The 24,681-nt window shown below is 42.2% G+C and overlaps 1 protein-coding gene across 7 annotated transcripts in view; it reads right to left on the reverse strand.

Moving 5' to 3' along the window:
• Nucleotides 1-24,681, reverse strand: part of mtmr4 (myotubularin related protein 4) — a 255,708-nt gene that overhangs the window by 73,268 nt on the left and 157,759 nt on the right. For 4 of the 7 annotated variants that reach the window (XM_072469391.1, XM_072469392.1, XM_072469394.1 and 1 more), the window contains 5 exons: nt 21,090-21,206; nt 16,368-16,400; nt 14,574-14,656; nt 4,942-5,108; nt 4,494-4,590 (listed from right to left, as the gene is read on the reverse strand). In XM_072469391.1, coding sequence (XP_072325492.1) covers nt 4,494-4,590; nt 4,942-5,108; nt 14,574-14,656; nt 16,368-16,400; nt 21,090-21,206 — 497 coding nt within the window. The remainder of the gene's footprint in view (nt 1-4,493; nt 4,591-4,941; nt 5,109-14,573; nt 14,657-16,367; nt 16,401-21,089; nt 21,207-24,681) is intronic. The other 3 variants (XM_072469397.1, XM_072469396.1, XM_072469395.1) reach the window with 2 other exon arrangements.

The raw sequence follows: 24,681 nt of genomic DNA on the forward strand, positions 1-24,681 counted from the left end.
TGGATTTCTTCACCTCTTCATACGTTCCAGATACCTCTTCCGGTAGTGATGCAAACACTTCACTAGCTCTACCTAACAGCTTTGTTTGAATCAGTAACACCCACCTGTCCTATGGCCATTTCATTTGTTTGGCCACCTTCTCAAATGAAATTAAAAAGGCTCTACCTTCTCATCAAACCTTGGCAATGCTTGGACATATTTAAATAGATCCCCACCAAGCTTTCGACTATGTCGCTCTTTCTCACTACCCTCATCACTATCATCCAACTGTACATTTCCCTTTATGTCTACAAATTTTATCTGACTGTCATGTTTCATGGCCATTTTCTGAAGTTCAAACTCTCTCTCATTATCTTTTTCCCTTATCTGTATCTCCCTTTCTCTTTCTTTTTGTCTTGTTAGGGCTATTCTTGCTTTTCTCCTTTCTTCTCTCTCCTTTTATTTTTGCCCTCTCTCTTTCGTAGTCAAGCTGCTTTAATTCTTTCTCATGTTCCATTTGTTTAAGTTGTAACTGAATTTTTGCCATTTCCAATGAGTCAAACTGTATCTCAGGCAACTTTAAATGCTTAGCCACCGCCATAATTACCTCATCTCTTCCCATTTTGTCAGGTAATGTTAACTGCAATGTTTTTGCCAAATCTAACAGTCTGCTTTTAGTCTCTGTCCTTAAGGTACTGTGTGTGACTGTCTCCACCCCCAACAACTTCAGAGGCTCTGAAAGAGCCATTGTCCACAACACACTTCCCACTTAAACTGGAATACCGCACCTGAAAAGCAACCGCAATATGCTCACCCCTCACTGTCTTTAAGTTCACTAAGCCAATCCAATAGATAGACTTTTATCCCGAAAGAGCCCCCAGTTTGTTATGGGCCAGGGTTTAGAGAACCCCAAAGTGTATCATGGAGTCCACCTGACCCACAACTTTTACTAGATTGTGGAATGGGGAGCACACGGCCCACTCTACAGGTGTGGTAGAGCAGAAATGGAAAAGTATTTTTTAAAGCAAAACAATGTTTATTCTATGAACTCAAGGTAACCTTTTTAAAACATACAGGGAACATCTCAGCAACCATTAATTCAAATACAACCCCCAAAGAATATAACACTAAGTAATTCTTCAAGCTTTCCTTTTAACATCCATAAGACCTAAAACACCTTTTACCAGAAGCACATCAGGTTTACATTCACTACTGAAAACATTTATAATTCTGAATTCACCAAATGATCAAGAGATAGTCTTTTCATGGCAGAGAGATCAACAGTACACCTGCTCTGTCTGGCTTGAGCTCCAACGCTGAAAATGAAACTAAGACACACCCTGCAGCAAACAGCTTAAAATGAAAGTAAAAAGCTGACAGACAGCCCAGCTCCACCCACACTCTGACATCACTGATAAACACCCATTTCTTAAAGGTACATTTCTTAAAGGTACTCTCACATGACAGTCTAACAGGAGTCAGGTCTTTTCTCACTTTCTCAAAGAACATCTCTACAAAGCAAGTATTCCTGTGTGCCATTGGTATTTAAAGTGGATTGAGAGTTGAGATGGTCTATTTTCTTGTTTAAGTGGGAATAAAGATAGCAATTAAGGATATTGTATTCACTGTATTGAGTAGTATTGTTTATGGGATAATTATAATGTGGAGAAGCCGGCGTTGGACTGGGGTGAGCACAGTACGAAGTCTTACAACACCAGGTTAAAGTCCAACAGGTTTGTTTCGATGTCACTAGCATATCGCGGCCTTCAGGACCCGCGACAACGCAGAATCGCCGAGCAGAAACTTATAGCCAAGTTCCGCACACATGAGTGCGGCCTCAACCGGGACCTGGGATTCATGTCACATTACATTCATCCCCCACCATCTGGCCTGCAAAATCCTACCAACTGTCCTGGCCTGAGACAATTCACACCTCTTTAACCTGGGGTTACCCCATCTCTGGATCTGTAAAGATTTAATCACCTGCTAATGCTTGCATTCCTAGCATTGTTTGGCATCTTTGAATTTGTCTATATATGTGTTTCTGGAACAGACCTCTTCATTCACCTGAGGAAGGAGCAGCGCTCTGAAAGCTAGTGACATCGAAACAAACCTGTTGGACTTTAACCTGGTGTTGTAAGACTTCGTACTGGGATAATTATAAGCTATTTTCTGGTGTGATGTTAAAGATTTTAATACGGTGTTAGTAATAAAGTGTATCCCTATTTTTTCATGTAATCACTCCTGGAGTTAAGTATCCTTTCCTCACAGTCTTATAAAATTAAAATAAAATATTGGGGTTTCTGTCCAGTATCCTAGCCACTGTTGGGGCCTGGTCTGGGATCGTAATACCCTCCGGATTCTATTTGTCTCAATACGTTCATCTTTCATTTTTCTAAACTCCAATGGGTATTGTGGCCTAACCTGTTCAACCTTTTTCATAAAATAATCCCTTAAATAAGGAGACTAAAACTACACATGGTACTCCAGATGTAGTCTTACCAAGGCCCTGTACAGCTATAGTAAAACATTCCCGATTTTATATTCCATTCTTTGTGCAATAAATGCCAACATTCCATCTGAATTGTACACAATTCAGGATTACCAAGATATGGCGATTATAATTCTTGAAACAGGGAATGTCTATGAAGGATCCAGAGGGAGATCTATAGCCAAAACGGTTAAATACAAAACTAGAAGTACAACATTTTCACGCTGCAAGATCGTGATACGGTCACATCTAAAATCAGAGATGGAACCCTAGGATATATACAGATCATAGGGTCACAGTAAGACAGATTGGAGGGTTGACGACAAAAAGCCTTTTGGAACGAAGATGCTGGACAACAGTGCATTTCAGGACTTTGGAGAGAGAAATTTGAGACACAGGACAAGGGTTGCTATTTTGAGGACTGAAGATGATAATGTTTGTTTTGGAGGAAAGATGGAAAATGATGGTGAATATAGGGTTGATGACATCAACAGGTTAAATAGGGATTAAGGTGATGAAGGCAGCGCTAAGATAAATAGTAATGAGATTGAGCAGAAGGTGGTGAACAAGAGAAGACTGGTGTTTTAAAGTATATACAGAGGAGGTTGTGGGCTGTCTGTATTCAGAACAAAGGCAATAAATGAGAATAAAGAAATGTGGGATAGGTGAGCCATATTTTAGAGGAAGTGACAGACAAGACTCTCAAAGACACGTGTAGCAATGTGGGGGTCAAGGTTTGATGGTTGGAAATAAAATAAATTACGTCATTATTGGAAATTTTAATTATTCTCAGGAAAGGGATTTGGGGATTACTTTACATAATGACCTGCAAAGTTCACATGAGGCTATCAGAAACAGTTACTATAATGCAGCTTTAGACAAAAACAGGCTGTTATACTAGTCATCTCAAAATTGTCTCATCTTACAGATCAGATTAGTTTAATTAAATTAATAAGGGCCATTCATCAGATGCAAGATTGAATCACTAAGCACAGCAGGGGTCTCAGCTAACCAGGCAATGTAGGTGCCTTGGCTTTCACACTACTGAGGGTGGCTCATCATTCAAAGTGATATTTTGACCTAGAGAACAGAAAGTTTGAGGGAAAACAAGGCAAGCAAGTAAGTCAGGAGAGGGGAATTTATTTTGATAATTGAGGTTCAGGTCACAGAGAAGGATTTTAAGAAGTAATAACCTTGAAGAATGAGAAGGCAATTGATTAAGAGAATCCTGAAGGGTGGAAAATGGAAAAACGGGATAAAGTGAGAAGGGATTGGAGATTGGTCATGAGTGACAAACTGATTAATGGATATGATGGATTATAACGGCAGGCAGAGAAAAGAGTCAAAGTCACCAAGCTAGGTCCCGAATCTTGTGGCATTCCTAAAGTGCAAGGTTATGGATAGAGTCTGTCTTTATCTTGAATTTGAGTAGAGATTTAACAAGATGATATGGTGGGGAAGCTGGCAATCCATTGCAGGGTGCCATTAAGAGAAACTCACTCGGGACCGAAACAGGAAACAAAAGGAGATGTGGAGGAGATTAAATAAATTTACTTCACCGGGACAAGACAGTTGAAGAAACATCGACTCGTGGAATACGATAGTTTGAGTGACTTGTCAATAGTATGTGATTAAGTCAATGGATGGCCAATTTGAATTCTACGGAGGGAAAAAGTATTTAAAGAGAAGTTAAGGGTGATGGGATTCAGGATTGGGGAATGTGGTGAACAAAGAACAATTTACTTGGCAGTGATGAAAGATGTTGACATGAGTGGAAGGTGTGAAAGATAGTAAAGAGAAAAAAGAAGAAAAATGGTGGCTCTCGATTCCCAGCAGAATTCCTCACAATCCTACAATGTAAGTGTATCTGCCCTGTGATCTTTCAACCTCGAGTGGCCCAGCCACTATCATCGCCTCTCAAGTGTTTAGCTCTGTCATGTGCTAATCAGAATGCATCGGCCAAGTCAGGTAGCAGTCCAAATAATAATTTTCGCATCTTGTTTAGCCATTAGAATTCACTCACTTATAATTGGTGTTGACTTCACTGACTCTCCAGACATTTTGCAGATCAAAACGCATCCTTTCTACTTCCATTTCAAACCGGTGGCAGACATGATCACCTGAAGAAACACAAGAGGAGCTAACAGTCAGGTTTAATTATAGTAGAATATGCGAAAGAAATAATTAAAGACTTTAATTATTTTGACTTTTTCTTGGTTTATATTAATTGTTGTTGCGGGCAGTTTCCAATACTAGCCAGGGCAGTACTACAAGTAAAACTAAGCAACCCACCTCATCTGGCAAAGCTGACCTACCTGACATGATACCAGGGATACGAGAACGATTGGTAAATGGCACATCAAGAGCTGCCAAAATTAAACATTCTTCACCAGTCCACGTCACAAATTGGGCACAGACCACGCCTCCCGTCCCCCTTCAACCCACGACCCATCATTAATTTCTCCACTCACCTGGACGACAGAGGTGCACATGCTGATCTTCCTCATCTGCACAGATTCCCAGGCACCAGGCATGATAGGCAAAGGCAAACAAATCCTCCAGTCTGGTCGGATGGGCAATCACCTTGTTTAATCTCTTCAGCCATTCCTGACATTGCTTAAATGTAGAAAAATGACACCTGTGGAACAGCAAGAGTTTAGGAAATAAAGCACACTCAACACCAAAATACCTATTTACTGAACAATGCAAATGACCAGATCTTTGCGAATATTCCTACTCAACCTTTTCCGCTAAAACCTCAATATTCATCATTGTTTTAGAAAAACACGCAAGACATGATCTTAATTAAACATTATCATTCAGCTGTAAATAAAAATAATAAAGTATAAACTACCAATACAGTAGTTTCCTCTTCTCGAAAACATGCTTGGAGTATATCAACTCTTATTTTTCATCAGTTGTATTAATCAGTACAAGTTGCTATTTCTGAACACTACAGGTTGGTTTTGCCAGGCGTTTTATGCTGCACACTAGTTTGTCATATGCTGCTGTACAAAACAGTACTGGTGGATCAAACAGAAGAGAATGGAAAATGTAAACAGTGCAACGCAATAGTATGATGGAAATTTTTGAATTTCAATGGTCAGATTGCTAGGGCGTCAAGGGGTGTATGTGTCCCTCTGACTATGTGTTGGAAACTCGGTCCTACATTACCACCTGGCATTTAGCCCACAGATTGTCCCATTACAACCTCATGGCTCCGATTAGGTAGGGGCTGGCTGGACACAGGTTAGGTAGATTAGCTTGTTGGCCTTCTACTGTTAAGATATGTCTGGCTGTTCATTTAAATGTCATTTGCACTCTGATCTCTTAGTGATGTGTAATTTAATCTGTGACAGCTGTCACAAACTTGTCAGGTTAACCAGAAGGATTAGTGTCTCCATACATCCACATATTGAGACACCGTATATCATCATAGCTGACTCTTAAATGACAAGTTATTTTACTTGGCTAGAACGCTTTAGAAGCATATGCCATCACCACCCAAATATCTATTTATCTGTTTCAGGCAAAGTGCAGCTTTTTACTGAGTTATTGTCTCGAGGAAAACAAAATCTTGTGAACGAATGAAATAAGCAAAGAATTTATGAGTGGATACATACAGTTTTATGTTCTACTTAGTATTATCCACAAATAAATGATTTTTGATTACAGCTACAGATACTCTAATGGCAAGTGTAGGTCACATTTTTTATGTACAATCTTTACCCATATACTGTAGAAGATGTAATGTAGCTAAAGAATGTCCTGAGAGACATAAATATCTTGCCCATATGTCACATTGCTTCTCAAAGAAATGTTGGAAAATAAGCAGTCCATATATTTAGTTACCAAGAGGCAAATGAACAAAAAGGCAACATGTAGCCAGAGAGAACATTTTAATGCTGACCATCCAATGAAGTTCATCTGATCTAGACTCCACTGTTAAAGTTAAACAAAGGATATGGGCATGCAAGATTCAGGAAGGACAGGAAGCTGGACAAAGACGGTGGGGTAGTTTTGTTAAGAGAGGGCATTGGTACTGTAGTAAGAGTTGACCTTAGTTCTAAAGGTCAAGGCATAGAATCAGCTTGGGTGGAACTAAGAAACAGCAAGGGGCAGAAAACATTAGTGGGAGTTGTTTACAGGCAGCCAAACTGCAGTGGTAATGTAAATCACAGTATAAGTCAGGAAAATTAAAGGTGTTTTAAACTAGGGTAATATAGTAATCAAGGGAGATTTAAACTTACATATTGACTCGGCAAATCTAATTGGTATCAATGTTGTGGAGGATAAATTCTTGGAATGTATGAGAGATGGTTTTCTACAGTAGTATGTTGAGGAATTAGCTATTTTAGATCTAGCACTGTGCAATGAAAAAAGGCTACGGATTTGGAACATTTTAAAATTCTGCAAAGGACCAAGAAGAAAATAGAATGAGGGTAAACTAGTGAGAAATATGGGCAGCACTGTAGCACAGTGGTTAGCACAGTTGCTTCACAGCTCCAGGTTCGATTCCCGGCTTGGGTCACTGTCTGTGCGGAGTCTGCACGTTCTCCCCATGTCTGCGTGGGTTTCCTCCCACAGTCCTAAGATGTGCAGGTTAAGTGGATTGGCCATGCTAAATTGCCCTTAGTGTCCAAAAAGGTGGGGTGGGGTTATTGGATTACAGGTATAGGGCGGAGGTGTGGGCGTGGGTAGGGTGCTCTTTCCAAGGGCCGGTGCAGACTCGATGGGCAGAATAGTCTCCTGCTGCACTGTAAATTCTATGAAATATAAAAATGGACTGTTAAATCTTCTATAGGTATGTAAAAAGGAAAAGATTAGCAAAAGCAAATGTGGATCCATTTCATGCGGAGACAGGATAATTTATAATGGGGAATAAGGAATGGCAAAGAAACTGCACAACTACTGTGTGTCTGTCTTCACAGAGGAAACTCCCAGAAATAATGAAGAATCAAGGGACTACTGTAAATAAGGAACTGCAAGATATTAATTTAAAAAAACACTAGAGATATTAATGAGATTAAAGTAGATAAATCCCCCAAACCTGATGATCTACATCCTAATCTGTTGAAAGAGGCTGCTGTAGAAATAGTACATGCATTGACCATCTTTCAATCTTTAAAAATTCCACAGATTTTGCAATGGTTCCTGCAGATTGGAAGGTGACAAATGTAACCCCACCATTTAAAGGAGAAAACGTGTAACCAGACCGGTTAGCCTGACACTAGTAGTAGGGAAATTTCTAAAATGTATAATAAGGGATGTGAATACAGGGCACTTAGAAAATAATGGTAGATTGAGCAGAGTTAATATGGATTTATGAAAGAAAAATCATGTTTAACAAACTTATTTTTTGACAATGTAACTAGCAATGTAACTAACTCTAAAACGAGAGGTCATAATGTTAGAATAAGAGGTAGCAAATTTAAAACAGATTTGAGGAGAAACTACTTCTCCCACAGGGTTGTAAATCTGTGAAATTCGCTACCCCAGCATGTGGTGGATGCAGGGACAGTGAGTAAACTTGAAGGAGTCAGACAGATTTTTAATTCATGATGCGTTGAAGGGTTAAGTATCATGGGCAGGACAGTGCAGTTGAGGCCATGTTTAGATCAGACATGATCACATTGAAGGTGTTTAGGCTCGGGAGGCTAAATTGCCAACTCCTGCTCCGAAATCATGTGTTCTAGGGAGGAGATGCTCTGGCTGATTTTACAATCCTACACTTGGTCTGTAGTATTGTAGGCAACAGATGAAGAACATATCAACCATGATAGTATGGCGGAGCAGACCCGATGGGCCGAATGGCCTAATTGTGCTCTTATATCTTTGAACAGATAAGGGGGAACTGTGGATGTCGTATATTTAGATTTTCTGAAAGCTTTAAATAAGGTCCCACGTAAGAGGTTAGAAGACATGGGATTTGGAGAATATACTGGCATTGATTAAGAACTGCTTAAGGACAGAAAATAGAGCACAGGAATAAATGGGTCATTTTCAGGTTGGCACGGCTGTGACTGGTGGGGTACCGCAAGGATCAGTGCTTTGGCTCGAGCTAGTCACAATCTATGGGCAGGATTCTCCGAGCCCATGCCGGGTTGGAGATCGCGGGAAATTCCCGCCACGCTGCTCTGACGCCAGTCGGGGGCCGCTGAAATAGCCCCCGCGGTGATTCTCTGTGGGTGACGGGCCGTATTCCCGCCGAGTCCCACCGGCGTGGTTCAAACCTGGTACCACCCGGCGGGAGCATGGACCCGCGGCCGCGGTGAACATCCTGGTGGTGGTGGTGGGAGGGGGCGGGGTGGGGGAGAGCTTGGACCTGCGGCCGCGGTGAACGTCCTGGTGGGGTGGCGGGGGGGATCTGACTCCGGTGGGGGCCTCCACGGGGTCCAGGCCCGCGATCGGGAGCTTCCGATCGGCGGGCGGCCACAATTTGGAGGGGGCCTACCTCCTTCCGCGCAGCCCGTTGTAAGGTCCCCGACAGTGGCAACCATGCGCATGCGCCAGCGCGGAGTTGGCCGTCATGCGCATGCACGGACCCACGCCGGCCGTGCAGGGCCGTCGTTCGGCGCCGTGCTAGCCCCTAAAGACCGGTGAATTGCTGGGCCAGGAGGCCCGTTGACGCCGGCGTACACCACTCCGGTGTTTACGCCGACGTCAATACTATATCAATGATTTGGATGTGGGATTAAATGTAATATTTCCAAGTTGGCAGATGACAAAACTAGGTGGAAGCATGAGGGAGATGCCACGATGCTGTATGGAAATTTGGAGAGGCTAAGTGAGTGGGAAAAAATTTGGCAGAAGAATTACAACTTGGAGAAATGCAAGGTCATCCAATTTGGTAGGAAAAACAGAACTACAGAATATTTCTTAAATGTTGTGAGGCTGGGTAGTGTTGAACTTTAAAGGAACTAGGGTGTCCTTGTTCATGAATCACTGAAACTAACATTCAGGTACAGCAAGCAATCAAGACGACAAATGGTATGTTGGCATTTATGACGAGGGTTCGAGTAGAGGAGTAAAGATGTCTTACTGCAATTATACAGAGCTTTGGTGAGACCGCACCAGTGTGTACAGTTTTGGTTTCCTTATCCAAGGAAAGATATTCTTGCTATGGAGGGAGAACAATGAATGTTCACAAGATTAATTCCTGGGATGGAGGGATTATCCTAATGAGGAAAGATCAATAGGCTCGGCCTTTATTCTCTGTATTTTAGAAGGTGATCTCATTCTTCTAAAAAAGCAGAGAACAGAGGCCAAGTCTATAAAAAATACAAAGTGATCTCATTCAAACACACAAAATTTTTACAATGCTCAACAGGATAGATCCAGGATGTTTCCCTGGCTGGGGTATCTAGATCCAGGGGACATAGTCTCAGAATAAGGGACAGGCCATTTTGGACCACGATGAGGAGAATAGTGAATCTTTGGCATTCTCTGCCCCAGAAACTCATGGATCGATAAGACTTTCACATGTTTATCATAGATTATCATAGAATTTACAGTGTAGAAGGAGGCCATTCGGCCCATCGAGTCTGCACTGGCTCTTGGAATGAGCACCCTACCCAAGGTTAACATCTCCACCCTATCCCCATAACCCAGTAACCCCGCCCAACACTAAGGGCAATTTTGGACACTAAGGGCAATTTATCATTGCCAATCCACCTAACCTGCACATCTTTGGACTGTGGGAGGAAACCGGAGCACCCGGAGGAAACCCACGCACACACGGGGAGGATGTGCCGACTCCGCACAGACAGTGACCCAAGCCGGAATCAAACCTGGGACCCTGGAGCTGTGAAGCAATTGTGCTATCCACAATGCTACCGTGCTGCCCTAACTTGATGTTAAAAACTTTAACTTGATGTTAAAAACAGCAAGTGCAGGGATAATGCAGGAATATGGTACTTAAGTGGAAGTTCAGCCATGGCCTAATTAAATGGCAGAGCAGGTCCGTGGGGCTGAGTGCCTTACTCCTGCTCCTATTAATAATAATCTTTTAACGTTACAAGTAGGCTTACATTAACACACGAGGTTACTGCGAAAATCCCCTAGTCGCCACACTACGGTGCATGTTTGGGTACACGGAGGGGGAATTCAGAATGTCCAATTTTAAATTCTACGCACTCGGGGGAAAGGATCTACTCTCTCACTCATGTTTTCTCCAAAAATGCTGATGTCTTTTTGAAACTGCAGAGACCTGAATGAATTTATAGTGAAAACCATTACAGACTGGAAAGCAGAAATCTCGACCTGAAAGCCTGGTTTGAAGGAAAGGTGCTGGAAACAATCATTTGAAACAAAGACTCGTACCTTGTACTTATTATTTTACCCTTCTCTTCCCCTCTGTGTTTGTCTGTCGTGTGTGTGTTTATACATATTATATATATATATAGGATGGGGCAAGTTAAAGTAGTGGGGGGGGGGGCTTAGGAATTAGTTGATAGTTATCCAGTTGTGTTTGCTGCCTGGTAATTATTGGGCAACAAGGGACAAAGACTTTAGGCATTTTTCTAAAAATTATTGGTTAATTAGTTGCGACTCCGGGTCAAGTGAAGCTGGAATTGACCACGCACTAGCCCAGGGAGTTGTAATGCCACTTAAAATTCATGAGAAACAAATGAACAAATAAACTCAATGTTTTGAAAATAATCCATGTCAACTCACCCAAAATGATAGTGGCCTCCGCAATGAAACTGAAAATGGGGTTGGGGTAAGACTGAACAATGTAATACACAATTGATCCACTTCTCAAAATGTTCTGATTTTCTTCATTTAAAAAAGCGAGACGTATCAGGGGTACAGAGATCAACTATCCAAGAAATCTATGATTTGCACACTATTGTGAAATCAAAGATGGGCACCATGTGATTAACACTATACAGTTAATATGATTAAAGTGTTTATTTGATTGATGACAGTTTCTGTTTTAAAGACTTCCTGCATCTGTGTTTTATTTCCTGCTGCCAGAAAGGGAAAGTTCATCAGACCTCCTTTACCAATTCACCTACACAATGATAGTTTCCTGATTGGGAAAAGCTTTACTCTGGCAACTGGCCAGGGTGTAAATGCCACTCAATTCAAAATATGGTCAATTTACTGCCTGTATCAGGGGTTATGCCAAGGACACAATAGAAACCATATTCAGGGAAATGCTCAATTTTCACACCTCTGTACATTTTCACAATTATTTCCCCAAAGTTGTCTAAACTCAAGAGTATTAAGAAGGGGTGAACCGGTGAGGCACATTGAATACGATGATTAACTGTTGCACAATGGCATTTGCAGGTAAACACAGGCACACAAAACCAAGATTTTCTTCCATGTACCAACTTATCCTGAAAATTGAGATTCAAAATGCAAAAATTAGATCTACTGATGCTAAGTCTTCTACTCCAGAAAGTAAAACAAATCTTTCCTGAAATTTCTTTGAAGTACATTACTGAAAAAAATAGGGGGCTGGATTCTCCGTTTCAGCGACTAAATGTTGATGCCAACAGAGCACGTGTGGTCTTTTACGACCAGAATTACTGTGTGAGACCCTCACCGATCCCAGGACCGGTGAGGGGCTAGCGCGGCACCGTGTGAAACTCCCGACTCCCGCGGCAAAAACGGCCAGAGAACGGCCGGGTCCCTGGTCGCGCATGCGCACGGGCGACGATCTACAGCGGTCGCGCCGTGCAAAATGGCGCCGACCCGGCGCAGGCCCGATCTGCCATCTGTGAGCCCACAGCACACCCCCTGGTCACCCTCCACCAGTCCTCCCAGCCCTCGCGACCGCCCCCCCCCCCCCACCCAATGGCACAGATCCTGGCGGAGTGTGGCGGCACTGGACACAGTCCGCAACCATCACGCCAGGTTCCCGACCGCTGAGATCACACGTGTCCTGTGCGGTCAGGAACTCGGCCCAATGGGGTGGAGCATCGCGGGAGGGGCGGCTGAAGGCACGCCAACGGCGCATAACGCGATGATGCCATTTCCCGGGGCAGAGCCCCATGACTGACTGGCGTGAAACCGGCGCCTGCCCCAATTTCGCCGTCGGAGTAGATTCTCTGCCCGGTCGCCGATTACGATATCGGCGTCGGACAACGGTGAATCCCGCCCAGGATTCCTGCACGACAGCTTCAGAATATTATTTCTTCTATTTCTTTCACTTAACCAACGCGTGCCCCATTGTCTATTATCTGTACTAACTGCAAGTGAGAAAGCTTTAAAACATAGGGCTGTCCTGACGTGAATCCCATCTCAATTCTCCCACACTTAGTAATTTTTTTGGAGCGTGGGTAGATTCCCGCCAGGAGAGAGAGGTGCAGGACCTAAAGATACCGGCCAGCCAGCTTCTCGGAGATCAGGGCTCCATTTATAAAGGACCCCACTACTCCACGTGACCGACATCCCACTATGGGATCGCCAAAGGCCCCCCTCCACCTACTTCATGGCCATGCCCCCTCTCAAGCCCTGCCCCGTGGCAAAGACCCAAGGCACACTAGCAGTGCCAATCTGACCACATCGCCTGGGTCCAGAGGGCCCGCCCCGACCTCGCGGGTCCTCTGGACCCAGGCGATGTGCTCCAATGGCCTCTGAGAATCCTGGCATGGTCATCATATCTGATCTCCATTCATGGAAGTCAATAGTGATTCCTGCCTGCCTCACAATGCGCCGGCGGAGGTCAGAGAATGCCACGAGCCAGGAGGCGCCGGCTTCGAACAGACTGAGCATATTTAAGTACTCACTTAAACATGCTGAGCTGGTTCACGCCCTGTGCCACAGGCCAGAAGCATCCCGTTCTATTCAGCGCCCGGTGTGAACCCATTTTAGGGATTCTCCTGCTATTCTCCGGGAATAGCGGGAGGTGTGTCAAGCTCAATGCGAGGAATCGCACCCATAGACATTTATCAACATAGCAAAGCTTTCTACTTTAAACAAATGCGTACTATGACAAGCAACCTGCGTGCAAGTTTAAATTAATGGATGGACACTTTCAGAGACAATCTGGGCACAGTGCTTAGAGCAGGATATACTCTTGATGCATTCGCATGAACCTTATTACCTCTCTTCATAAATACACTCAAATTACATCTTATTACCCGTCTTCTCCATAAACCCATTTTACCTGGTGCACTTGGTGCCCATTGCCATTGGATTTTGATTTCAGAGTGAGAGCTCAGGACTATAATTTTCAGGGCTTGAACTGTACAGACACAGTTAGAGATGTAACCTGGGTTAGATTGGGGTATAACTTCCTCAGAGTGGCAATTCGTGTGATCTTCTGACATGGTTGGGCTGAATCTACGCAACGCAGCTGTGTCCAAAGAAGAGCTTCCCAGTCCAGCAGAGAGATTGAAGGAAGACATGCCCTTTTCTTCCGGCACTAACTGCTGTAAATCAGGTTAAGTTTAGAGGTCCAGCGAAATTGGTAGGCCAAGGCGAAGCTAACTACCTAAAGTGAGTGAAAAGAATTTTGCAATTTGTGGAGTATAGGGGTTGACAGGCCCAGGGGAGGTTTCCGGTCAAGTGGGCAAGGGCGCTGGTGTGCTGAGTGTGGGGTTGTCAGATCGGGCCTATGGGGTCGGGTAGGGGTCAGGCCTGCTGGGGTGAGGAGTCCCGTGCAAATGGAGGTGAATCCCATTGGGGATTGTTAGTCCGAGGGTGGAGTGCCCCATGGGGGTGTTGGTCTGGGCCTTTGCAATAGTTATCCAGAAGTAAGAACAGATTTTAATTCTTCTAACTTTTTCCCAGTAACTATTGGTGTAAACCTGGAGGAAACATCCAATGTTTGTGAATTAAATTGCATTTTCAAATGGTTCGCAGCGCAACTGCTAAGAGGAAATCTGCACTTCTGGTCTATCGCAGAACAAATGTTTACCTTTGAAGTTCTGTGAGGGTTTCCCAAGAACATGTTTAGGGTATCCCCCAAATTGGATGCTGGATTGTTTGGAAGTTCCAGCCCATTCGGTACCTTTTCAGTTCAGAATTCTGCATGTGCAAAGCCTTGTGAAGGTCTGCGAGGCTGGAGAAGCTAGCTGTAATCGTATTCTTAATGCTCTGGTACTGCTATCTGAGTTCCATATCAAGGAAATGTGACATAACATACCTGACCACCTTGGAATCTTTGCATACAATGTGAAGCTGGAACATGTCCCGACTCTCAACAGCTTCAATGAGCCGTACAGGCACCTGTAACAACAAGTTGAATATACTTCAATCAACAAGGTAACTTGTAACCAACTCTGTCAGGAAAAATCACATTTAACAGCAGCTTTAAACCATAATTATCCAGAAATATTACAGTAACCAATATTACTGTATTTGCACTACATCACATCATACAAGCTAGACTCATTTGGTTTAGTTTGGCAGTATCGTGATAGTACAACCATGTGGAACAGCTTCCAAATGACGTGACAAGTGAACGTGAAACTTTCAATGCACTGCTGACAATGCTAACTCAAAGTCTGAACTATATTAAGTTACAAAAAAGGTTGTGTTTCTAAATCCAGCAAATTTTCAGGAGTCCGCCTTTTCAGGTGTGAATGCAAGTTCCCAGACTTTTTCTGCCACCACTGTAAACGGGCATTCAACAGACAATTATAGTCACCAGACTGATGGCTGACCAGAGCCCTTCCGTTTCCCACAGAATTATGATTAGTGTGGTAATTTCCTGGGCAGTTAACAAGCATTTGTGCTCCTCCAACAAGGTGAGAAGGCTTTTTTGCATTGGGATAGGGAGGAAGGTTGACTAAATATAAGTCAATCCAAATTCTGAAGAACATTTCAAACAGACTGCAATAGTAGGAAGACAAGAGCCAGTCTCATGCCAGTCAGGTTTTATTTGTGCGTCAAGGAAAACCATTACAAGACTTTCTACATGAGCCCTAGCCACCGGAACACTGCAACTTGATGTAATATAATCAGCAAATGCATAACAAATCTGACAACGGGCTTCTACAAAAGTTCTAAGCTGCCTTTTTCCAGATGTTGATAGTACTTTCAGCATTTCTGTTTTTATTTTAAAATCATAGAATTTACAGCAGAAGGAGGCCATTCGGCCCATCGGGTCTGCACCAGCCCTTGGAAAGAGCATCCTACTTAAGCCCACGCCTCCACCCCATCCCCGTAACCTCACCTTTTCCACATTTGCAGTTTTTCCTGTCACCTCTGTAGAAATTGGTTTCTTTCTCTTACAACATAGATAATACTGGCACTTCTAAAGCCGACAAAATTGTGTCAACTAGCGATTGAGACCTAAGTATTAAACTAATTGTATTCTAATTATTAGCTCAAGAAACGCCATTGAAGCCACCCATCAATATTGAAAGTGAGTTAATGTGCAGCACGTGGATTCATGCAGGTTAAGCTGAAACTCTTAAAGCTGTGGTGCTCTACATTCCTGAAATTTCTGCAAATACTTGGTAATAAAACATGATTGCCACTCTGGTTCCTAATGGCCATCTTTACCCAAAGCTCTGCTCTACAGCTCCAGGCACACATCAGGGTCAGACGACTCTTAATAGCTACCCATTTTCTGTGTCACATCTACTGTGTACCTAATTTGTACCAACCTTCGTGTATGCAAACATAAGAATACAAGGGAGTGAAAGTGTGAGAGGAAAGCGCTAGGGCACAGTGTTCCTGTTTGTACGTTTACTAAGAAAGCATCTGTATGATGCATCTGTCTGTTGCCCACATGAGGATGAAGATGTGCACATTGAAGTTTCTTTAAGTTGTGATGATAGCACTTTATTCCTGTCTAGGCACTTTGTGACACAGCATTGTATTGGAACCTTAAAACCTATATCTTTGACCAAGACTGTATGCACACAAGCTGTGTTGGATACACTGTTGTATGCGTAACCAGCAGTGAAGTACATACACACACAGTACTTACTGAGATGTCACCGTCCACACCCTGCAGAAAGGTCTAAAACAGAACAAAAGGAAAGAGAAGGGGAAAATGAAATCAAAATAATAAATGTGAGAAAGGCAGGAACCTTATACACTGAAAATACTTGCTATGGTCTAAAGTCAAGACACAGCAGGCAGCACAACCTAATCAGGACTAGAGCAAGCTAAAGATACTGCATGCCAACCAGTACCCACTACTTGGTGCTAGGTCTTCTTTGCACCACCCTCAACCCACATTATAGAACCCAGAGACAACATGCCAACGTGGGCCTATTGCAACAGAATAGGAAACATCATATGCTGCTCCCATTTTATTTCAGTAAATAATTTTCTGCTTTATGGCTGCACAATACATCTTCTGTATAGATATAGCCATTCAATGTAATCACAGCATCCACTTTAATGCCTTTCTCCCCCCACATTATTTCCATATCCCTTTATTGGTAATTAGAAATCTGTCAGTCTCTGCTTTAAATATACTCAATGACTGAGCTTCCACAGTCCTCAGGGGTAAGGAATTCCAAAGATTCGCAACCCTCTTGAGTAAAATAAATTCTCCTCATCGTGGCCCCAAGTGGTTTTCCTCTTATTCTGAAATTGCATCCCTGGTTCTAGATTCCCCAACCAGGAGAAACATCTTACCTGCAAATGCCCTGTCTATTCCTTTATTATTTATTATGTATTTACATATTTTTTCATGATCTCAGGTGTGCCAAAGCACTTTAATACTGATGAAGTCTTTTTGGAATGTGGCCACTGTTGTAGTGTTGGAAACATGGTTGTTTACTATCCCACAACAAAGTCACAAAAACAGCTATGAAATAAATGACCAGAACTGTTTTAAGAGTTGGTTGAGTGATAAATGTTGAGCAGGATACAAGAGCTCTTCTGCTTTACTCTCCGCAGTGCTTATGGGGCTTTCTACTTATGGACAGTTTAACATCCCGCCAAAAAATACCACTTCACAGATAGTGCAGTACTCTCTCATTATAGGGGATTTTCACAGTAACTTCATTACAGTGTTAATGTAAGCCTACTTGTGACACTAATAAAGATTCTTATATTGCTGTGTATCAAGTTTCTCTGTTATATCTTCTCAGGGCTTCTCCACGATCACCTTGCCCATGAAACCTATATCCTGCTCTCTGAACACTACTCCCACTAAACTACTGACCACCCAATTTCACTGCCTAGCCCACAGTCAGGGGTGTGATGGAACACTCCCCACTTGCTTGGATGAGTGCAGCTCCAACAACACTCAAGAATCTTGACACCATCCAGGACAAAGCAGCCTGCTTGATTGGCACCTCATTCATTACCTTTAACATTCACTTCCTCCAACATTTGTGTGTACCATTTACAAGATGCTTGCAGCAACTTGCTGGGCCTCCGCACCTTCCAAGCCCGCGACCTCTGCTACCTTGAAGGACAAGGGCAGTGGATGCATGGAAACACCACCAATTGCAAGTTCCCCTCCAAACCACACACTAGTCCGACTTGGAATTATTACCTCAGGTCACTGTCACTGTATCAAAATCTTGCAACTCCCTTCCTAACAGCATTGTGGGGCCTGCACCAGATGGACTGCAGTGGTTGAACAAGGAAATTCACCGTTTTCTCAAGCACAATTAAGGATGGGCAACAAATGCTGCCCTTACCAGTGACACGCACGTCCTATGAAATCATTTTCAAAAAATTCCCATTCCTCGGGTACAGTCCACACTTTCAAATCTGTTACCGTTCCTCAAAAAGTCCATTCTTGACCTCTTGCAAATAACCATTCCAGCTCCACTCTCCCATTCCTCTCTAAAGTCTTTGAATGTGTTGTTGCCACTCAAATCCATGTCCATCTTTCCGCGATCCATGCATCAACCTCTCCAATCAGATTTCTGCCCTGTCTCAGCACTGAAACGACCCTGATCAAAGCCACAAATAATATCCTATGTGAATGTGACCATGATCATTCGTCCCGAACAATGTCCAGATTTTAACACATTGGCCATACCATCCTCTTCTGAACATCTTTCCTCCATTATGTAGCTAAATGGCTCTGCACTTGCCCTGTTTCATTCTTGCCAATCCAGCCATAGCCAAAGGTGGCTTCTCTTCCAGTTCCCATACCGTTAGTTCTGGATACCTAAAGAAACTGCTCACGGCTCATTGCTATTTCTCATGCAAATGCCATCCTTCATCAGCCTCCTCTGAAAACACATTCCGCATTTAGGTTGACGGCACACAACTCTACCTTACCACCTTCACTCCTGGTCGCTCTGCTCCATCACATCAGCTCACACTGCTGATCTGGCGTATTAAGACTGAAGCATTCATCTTTCCCACCCATTATAAAATCTGTCCCAAGCCACCGATTCCATCCCCTTCTCTGATCAGTAAAGCAGATCAATAGCAACCATTGTATCCTATTTAATTTTCAGCTGAGCTTCCAACTCAAGTTAGTTTCTTTTTCACCAGGACCATCTACTTCCAATAATATCGTCTTTCTCTTCGCCGGCTCAGCCATCTATTGATAAAACCTCATTTAATGTTTTGTTAGCTTAACTATTCCAATACTCTTCTGGATAGCCTCCCATCTACCCCTCCTTATCTTGGTCACTTCCTCCATCCTTACAACCTTCCATGAACTCCGCCTTTTGGTCTCATGAAGCCCAGATTTCCTTGGCTCATCACTGGCAGTCAGACCTTCAGTTACCATGCCTTAAACATCTGGAATTCCTGCCCCAAATCTCTATGCACTTCTAACTCTCTTGCCTTCTTAAAAATTGACTTATTTGACAAACTTTGGACCATCTGTCTTTGTGTCTCCATATGTGGTCCAGTATAAAGTTTTAATGCTTCAATAAAGCATCTTGGGACTTTTCTTACATTAAAGACACAATCTAAATTCAAGTTGTTGTTAAGCGCACAATCTATGTTGGGAACAAATCTCAGGTGGCGTTTGAACGCACAGTCTTCTGACTCAAGAGGAGAGTGATCTCACTAAGCCATGGTAGACAACCCAAGTAAATTCACGTCATCCTGTAAACATGAATAATTGGACTCCCTATACCAGAAACCATTCTCACAGAGTGTGCAAATACATAGCCAGATAAGGAGCCAAGTCAAAACAAATATACAGCAAGGTGCTACTCTCTTCCAGGACCAAAATTATCTTAATCATTTGAATAAAAAAATGAATTATAAATTAACGCCTGGTAGTACAGAACTTGAGTATTACTGAAAAACACAACAAGCTGTCAAAGCTTCCCGTCTTTACTCATCCTGATGAGTGAAAGATGAAAAGCTTCGACAGCATGTGTCATTTTTCAACAATTGTAAATTGCTGACTATAGTTTATTGAGCTTACAGTGATGTCATATTAATATCTAAACAATTAGAAACAAGATTCCTGAAAGATAAACAGGTGGCTGTGTTTTCTCATCCTGGATTTCCTGATCTTCTATTGAATATTCTGTTCTTCTATCTGCCTGTCTAAAATAGGCAAATAGAACAGATTCAAAAGCAAATGCAAAACCTGTTTTAGTACCAACTAAGCTTTCTATAATCATAAAGCTTCCTGTCATTTTGCGGATATGTGACTGCTGTGTGGTAACATGATATACTGGTTACTTTGGTCAAATCTATGATGTTCAAACATGGATGTAATTCTGATACCAGCCTCCCCTCGCCATCCCAGACCACCAATTTCTGGAGGATCTATCTAGGCCATCCAGTTCACCGTGAGCCTACTGGAGGCCAAACATATTTTGTTGATTAGTGCAAGAGAGTCAATGTAGTGACTATGCGCAAAATTACTTTAACAGCCTCATTTCATATTGTTGATTACCATTGCAACCTATTGGTTACTGGGTGCTAATTGATCGATAACCAACACTTGGTCTTGTTTTCCAAAAACGTTTCTTAATTTGACAACTTGGCCAACATCAAATATCTATGTATGTTTTGTGCATAGCTTCATAATGAGGACAAAGAGGAAGCACAGATTTTGTTTAGAAATAAATCTAGTGCAATATATTCTCAAAAAGGAAATTATTGGGAAGTCACAAACGAGCTGGCACAGCAAGGAGCAAAGTGGCAGACTCTAGGGGGAACAGTACTGCTGTCACATTGGCAACAGCAGTGATGGCTTCTGTGCCTGGCAAATGATCAAAGTGGATTCCATATCATGCATCTTAGTGTGTGGAAGAGGAGGGAAAAAGAGACAGTAATGAAAGTGAGTGGGATGTGGAAAGAGACAAAAGAAAAATCACACACAAGTACTGGAGAGTAAATAGGAGCTTAGAGTACAAAACAATGTGGGAAATAAGCAGGTGAATAGATACCATAACCACAAATGAACTCATTAGATGGATTATTAAATTGTAATTTGATCTAGATGAAATTATAAATTTAGTACAGTTTTCATGACTGAGCTAATCCATTTTATTTATTACTGCCTGCTTGCCTTCAACCCTCGTTACGTTCTATTACTTTACCTTTCAGTAAATGGTTGCATTTAGAAATGCTCAATGATGAACAACATTTTTGCCAAATGAATGAAAGAATGATGACTGTAAACAGAAAACTAACAGCTCGATTTGATAGTGGGTGCAGCAATTCCAATTGGTTCACTTACTTAAAATTCTAACACCTGTCAAGGTAAGTTAAGTTACGGCAGATTCAGAAGAGTATCCAATATAGTACTGCTTACATTGATTAAAGAATCTTTATATTTAATGTGCAGTCTGTAATTCGAGATAGCGATTACAGCATCATCTGCACGGCCCAGGTATTCCACACCTTCACCTTGGAGTGTTGGAAAAGGTACCTGCAAAGGACAACAACAGAAAATTAACACTGCACAAGTTATTCAGTGCACAACATACTTTTACTCCACATTGCTATGAAGCTAGACCACTGCAATATCACAGCGGCATTGTTTTGTGGAACCTGCAAAAACTCTACCTTCGATGCCACAGAATTGCCTTGCTCTGCCCAGATTTATTCCTCGCTGACAATCCAACTGTTCCTAATGAGCATGCTTACTTGTTCATTAATAGGCTTTTACTGCAGACAAAAATTCTTAATCTTGTGATAGTTTTTCAGGAATTCTCACTTATAGTGGCAGGAAGAAAGAATCAGCATTATACAGTGTTAACAGTATCTGAAGGTCCTTGCCCGCTGATAAACTGAATGCTCAAATAGCTGCAACTTTGCTGTTTGGATAAGAAACTAGTGAGGAATAGGAAAAGTTTGATAGATAAAGTTTCTACCATGAGTAAAATATTTAATACAAAATCATTTGTTGATTTTTCACTCACTGATTCAATTGGAAGTAATTCTCTTAATTCTGTTTTATGATGCACAATAGAAATGATAAATGCAGCAGTGACAGAGGGTTTCGTAGCACGCGAGTACTATTTGAAATAGAGGAACATGCAAGGGAAATCTGGAGCGACTGAAGAAGCCGGATTAGTTTGAGATGTAAAACACCATGGGACATCTTACTATGTCAAAGATGCCATGTAAATGCAAGTTGTTGCAGCATGGGACCAATGTAGCCCTGTGAAGACTGAACAAATTTCTACTCAGCTGTAAATCTCCATAGGTGTACTGACTGGTCAACATTGGCAAGTGCAAACCAATAAGCAGCTTCATTCCATTTAACTTCAACTGAGAAAATAGTGATATCCCTCATGGCTGCAGGAGGAAGACACCTGACTCATTGCCTTTGCGCCGTCAGGCCAAAAGGCTTCTTTCTGTATTGCACATGCTTGTACAGCAACAAACCAGCATGTTGTTGGGAAAATTTGAAGAATATTCTTCCAATCATGCCTTAACTGGAACAAACATAACCAAGTTCAGGTGCGGATCAGGATAATTTTTGCAGCACGTTTCAAAAGTGTTTCCTAGCCAATTGGATTTTCACAGTGGTTCTGTTGGCAAGAACACCTTGCAAAACAAGGTTCCACAAACATAAAATGGGTCTTTTTCAGGGCAAGAGCACTACAACTGAGTGGGGAGTGAAGTTGGAGCAGGCCGAGGGAGGAAGAGGAGGAGGAGCTGAGCAGGCCTGGGAGGGGTCGTGCAGACCGATCACAGGGAGGTGGTGGTGGAGCAGGCCAAGATGGTAAGGTGATTCAAGTTTCAAGTGTTCAACTTGGATGAAGCCCATGCAACCGGTCTGATATAGTGCTCTATGTTCAATCAACTTGTTGCAGATTTTGATACAAACTGTTTAAAAGGTCAGCCAGCTTTCAACAGTTGTTACTAAACATGCATCAAGGTACTTGGGCATCCACCCAAATTAATTTGTGAACCCCTTTTAAAATCTGGACAATTAACAAACTCTATACAGAGGGTCTTATTTTCTGTGCACGCAGGTATGGTGTATCTCAAATGGTTTTTCATTTATAAACATGTAAATTTCATACGAACATACAAATTATGAGAAGGAGTCGGCCAGGCCATTCAGCATCTTGAGCCTGCTTCTCTATTCGATAAGACTGTGGCTGTCTTTCTTGACTATCCCCATTCCTTTTTACTCTCTTGTCAATCAAGAATCAATCTAACTCAGCATTAAATATATTCAATAGCCTGCCTCCCTACTGCTCCGTGGAGTAGAGAATTCCATCAACTAAAGACCCAAAAAATAGTTTCTTCTCATATCCATCTTAAATTGGAAACTTGTTATTTTTAAAGTGTCCCCCAGTTCCAGGGGCACAGTGGACAAATCCTCTCAGCATCCATCCTGTCAAGTTCCCTCAAGGACTTGTATGTTTCAAAAAGGTCACCTCTAAATCTCCTAAATTCCAATGGATAAAGGCCCAATCTTCCCTCATAAGATGACCCTTTCATCACACACAAGTCACGTCCATTGCAATTACATCCTTTAAGGAGACCAACACTGCACACAGTACTCCAGTTGTAAAATACCTTGTACAATTGCAGCAAAACATCCCAAATGTTATACTCCATTCCCCTTGCAATGAATGACATGTTTGTACAGCAACAAACCAGCATGTTGTTGGGAAAATTTGAAGAATATTCTTCCAATCATGCCTTAACTGGAACAAACATAACCAAGTTCAGGTGCGGATCAGGATAATTTTTGCAGCACGTTTCAAAAGTGTTTCCTAGCCAATTGGATTTTCCATTTGCCTTCCTAATCACCAGCTGTACCTGGATGCTGTGATTCACATTCAGGACACCAGATCCCTCTGGACCCATTGTGTTCTGCAATCACTCTCCATTTAAATAGTACATTGCTTTTTATTGTTCCTGCTAAAATGCTCAACCTCACATTTTCCCACATTATACTCAATCGGTCAAATTTTTACCCACTTGATTTAACCTATCTAGATACCTTTGCAGACTCCTTATGCAGGCGTCACAACTTAGTCTCCTGTCTAACACTGTGCCACCCCCAAACTTGGCAATCATATATTCAGTTCTGTCATCCAAGTCATTTATACAGGTTAGAAATAGTCGAGGCCCCTGTGGCACTCTACTAAGCACCTGAAAATGAGCCATTTATCCCCACTTATTGCTTCCTGTGAGCTAATCAATCCTCTATCAATGTTAATATGCTCCCCACTACACCACAAGCTCTTATTTTGCCTCATAACTTTTGATGTGATACTTTATCAAATGCATTTTGGAAAGCAGAGTACACCACATCTGCATAGTTCCCATTATCCATGTTGCTTGTTACCTCAAAGGCCTCTGTTTTAAAAAATGTAGTCAAATACGATTTCTCTTTCACAAAGTAAATGATCACATTCTTTGTGGGATGATCACAATGCAGGGCCAAATGAACCATAGATAGATATTTTTAAGGAGTGCTTTCTGGCCATTTTGAGCAAATGAACGTGACTGTACAGATGGATGATCTTGTACTGCAATTGAGACAGAAGCAGTTTGCAAGTTAAACAAATGCCTGATATGGAGGGGTGGGGGGGTTAATCCAGTCAGGAGCTATAATAGAAGGTCTCAGAATATGTAACTCTTTCACTCCCAAAACATTTTCCAATTCGTGCTTTCACATTCTAAAACTCAATTCCTCAAATTGTCACAACAAAACTCTTGAGGCAAACTCGACTCAACCGATATCTAAAGCTATCCACAGTGTGAATACATTGTATTCTGTTGTCGGGTCATTTTTTTCCATTCAGCTTTGAAATACACCTTACAAAATGAATGAATTAATATAAAAGATCAGTAAGAAAGAATTAACCATCTTCCTGTAATGGGGTTAATTTTTTTGATGAGTTTTTATTTTGTTCTGCGAATAGCTGGGTAGA

This window comes from Scyliorhinus torazame, chromosome 12 (assembly GCF_047496885.1).
Source record: "Scyliorhinus torazame isolate Kashiwa2021f chromosome 12, sScyTor2.1, whole genome shotgun sequence".
NCBI classification, from domain to species: Eukaryota; Metazoa; Chordata; class Chondrichthyes; order Carcharhiniformes; family Scyliorhinidae; genus Scyliorhinus; species Scyliorhinus torazame.